At 39.7% G+C, this 1,890-nt stretch overlaps 1 protein-coding gene across 1 annotated transcript in view; it reads left to right on the top strand.

Annotated features, from left to right (window-relative positions):
* Positions 1–1,890, top strand: part of LOC101863499 (ceroid-lipofuscinosis neuronal protein 6) — a gene marked incomplete in the record, with an annotated part of 20,060 nt that overhangs the window by 11,191 nt on the left and 6,979 nt on the right. Inside the window, 2 exon segments of the mRNA XM_005094788.3 lie at positions 685–884; positions 1,744–1,870. Coding sequence (XP_005094845.1) covers positions 793–884; positions 1,744–1,870 — 219 coding nt within the window.

Here is a 1,890-nt window from a genome sequence, read left to right as displayed (position 1 = left end):
CCCCCCTCAAGTTTGTTTGCCAGTATATGTTATTAAATCAATTGTGAACATTTCCCCTTGACAGTATTTATACGCCTGTGATGATGTAATGCTAGATACTTCAGAGAAGAGAAAATTATTATTTTTAAAATTACTAAATTTAGAGTTAAGACGGAATACTTTCCATTGATTTGGGAACTTGGCAAATACAGCTGGAGAATAAAAAATGGCTCTGCTGTATTTGTCAAGTTCCCAAATCAAAAGAAACTATTCCGTCGTAACTCCAAAATTAATACAATTTAAAAAGAAAAACATTTTTCTGTTGCTATTGCCTGTCTTGTTTTGTCAGCCAGCTGCCAGGCTGACATATCAACGTGTCACCGGTGCCAGACTGATTATTTAAATTTATTTACACCATCACCCTAAATGGTGCATTGAGTATCGTACTCCAATTTGGTCTTTGCTCTCTTTTATCTCCTCGCGCACCTCCCCTCTCATTCTTCCCTCCCCTGTTCTCTCTTCAGCATTTTCTTATGCAATCAAACTTTCACGTTTCAGTTTTCTTCCGTCTTCAGAAGATTTTTGGCACATTTTTTTCTAAATTGTTATACCGGAAAATTGCATTTTGTCTTTTATTTTTTACTGAAATGCTCAACAATAACCTCGCCAGGACTAACCTTGACCGTATCTCTGTTTTCCATTCAGAACCCTTTCTGTCCTTAAAGAGCCCGGCCACATCTCGGGCGAGGATCAAGTACCAAACTGAGCAGAAGGTCGCACAGCTAGATACAGCACCGCCAGACAATAATTATTATGGCACGAGACGACTCCGGCCAGACGAAACAGCGACGAAAGCAGAAGTCAGATGACCGTGTAGTTAACGGACCGCAAAAGACAGGAAACATGTGAGTATCGTTTCATTTCGTTTCGGGGTTTTTTTCGTTTCGTTTTGTTTCGTTCTTAGTAAGAGTTAACAGATCTTGCAACAAAAATAGGTCATATAAGTGCCGGAGATTAGAGGTTTTACTAAAGAGTAACAAAATAAAAGAAGAAAGAGAAGAGATTAGGGTGGTGGATGTGTGATAGAAAAGAAGAAGAAAACCACATCAGAGCATCCGTCAACCACCCAATAGGTTTTGGTTTAGTTAAAAATAGAGGCGACATATTTTACCAAGCCAATAGGCACCATGCTCTGCTCCGCTTACGAAGACTCTAGAAGACATTTCTGACAAAATGAGGTTTGGGAATTTGCGTGAATGCCATCTGCCTCGTAATCGCTCTTCTACGTTATTCCGACCCTGCCTGTTAGGATCAAACCGGACTAAGAGCGATACAACATCAGGGCAGAAAGGCGGAGATGCTCGATAAATTATAATTATTCTCCCCTTTCGGAAATCGAACTCTGGTCTCTTGCGTTCGACTGCTGGGTGCCTTACCACTACACCTCAGATGCCAGTGCACATGTGTTCGTGTACTTACGCGATTGCTCAAGACTCATTTGTTTAATTCTTATATAGTTATAGATCTAGTGTGTTAGTAAGTGCGGATATGTTTTGTTTTTACTGTGCTGTTCTTTCGTGTATATAATTAATGTAGGTTTGTAAAAGTTCTTCTTTATGTGGTTGAACTGGGTTTTTTTGTTACTGTAAAATATTTTCTCTTGTGTAAATTGCTCAATGATCATGTGATTGATGTAAAGCGCCCAGTTCTTATACTAGCGCTATACAGATGCAATCTATTATTATTATTATTATTACTTCCCAGGTCTAAAGACACAAAGAAAAGACTGGACACTAAGACGCGACAGATGGACGAAAGTTTCCATGCGGATCTGTGGTTCATTCTAGCCCTGGATAACTGGATCTTTGACTTTGGTCGACCCATCGCGGCTGTGAGTTCTGTGTCATGACT

This window comes from Aplysia californica, unplaced genomic scaffold, assembly GCF_000002075.1.
Source record: "Aplysia californica isolate F4 #8 unplaced genomic scaffold, AplCal3.0 scaffold00089, whole genome shotgun sequence".
In the NCBI taxonomy this organism is placed as follows: domain Eukaryota; kingdom Metazoa; phylum Mollusca; class Gastropoda; order Aplysiida; family Aplysiidae; genus Aplysia; species Aplysia californica.
The sequence above is the reverse complement of the archived record's forward strand: the minus strand, read 5'-3'. Positions and strand labels throughout refer to the sequence as shown.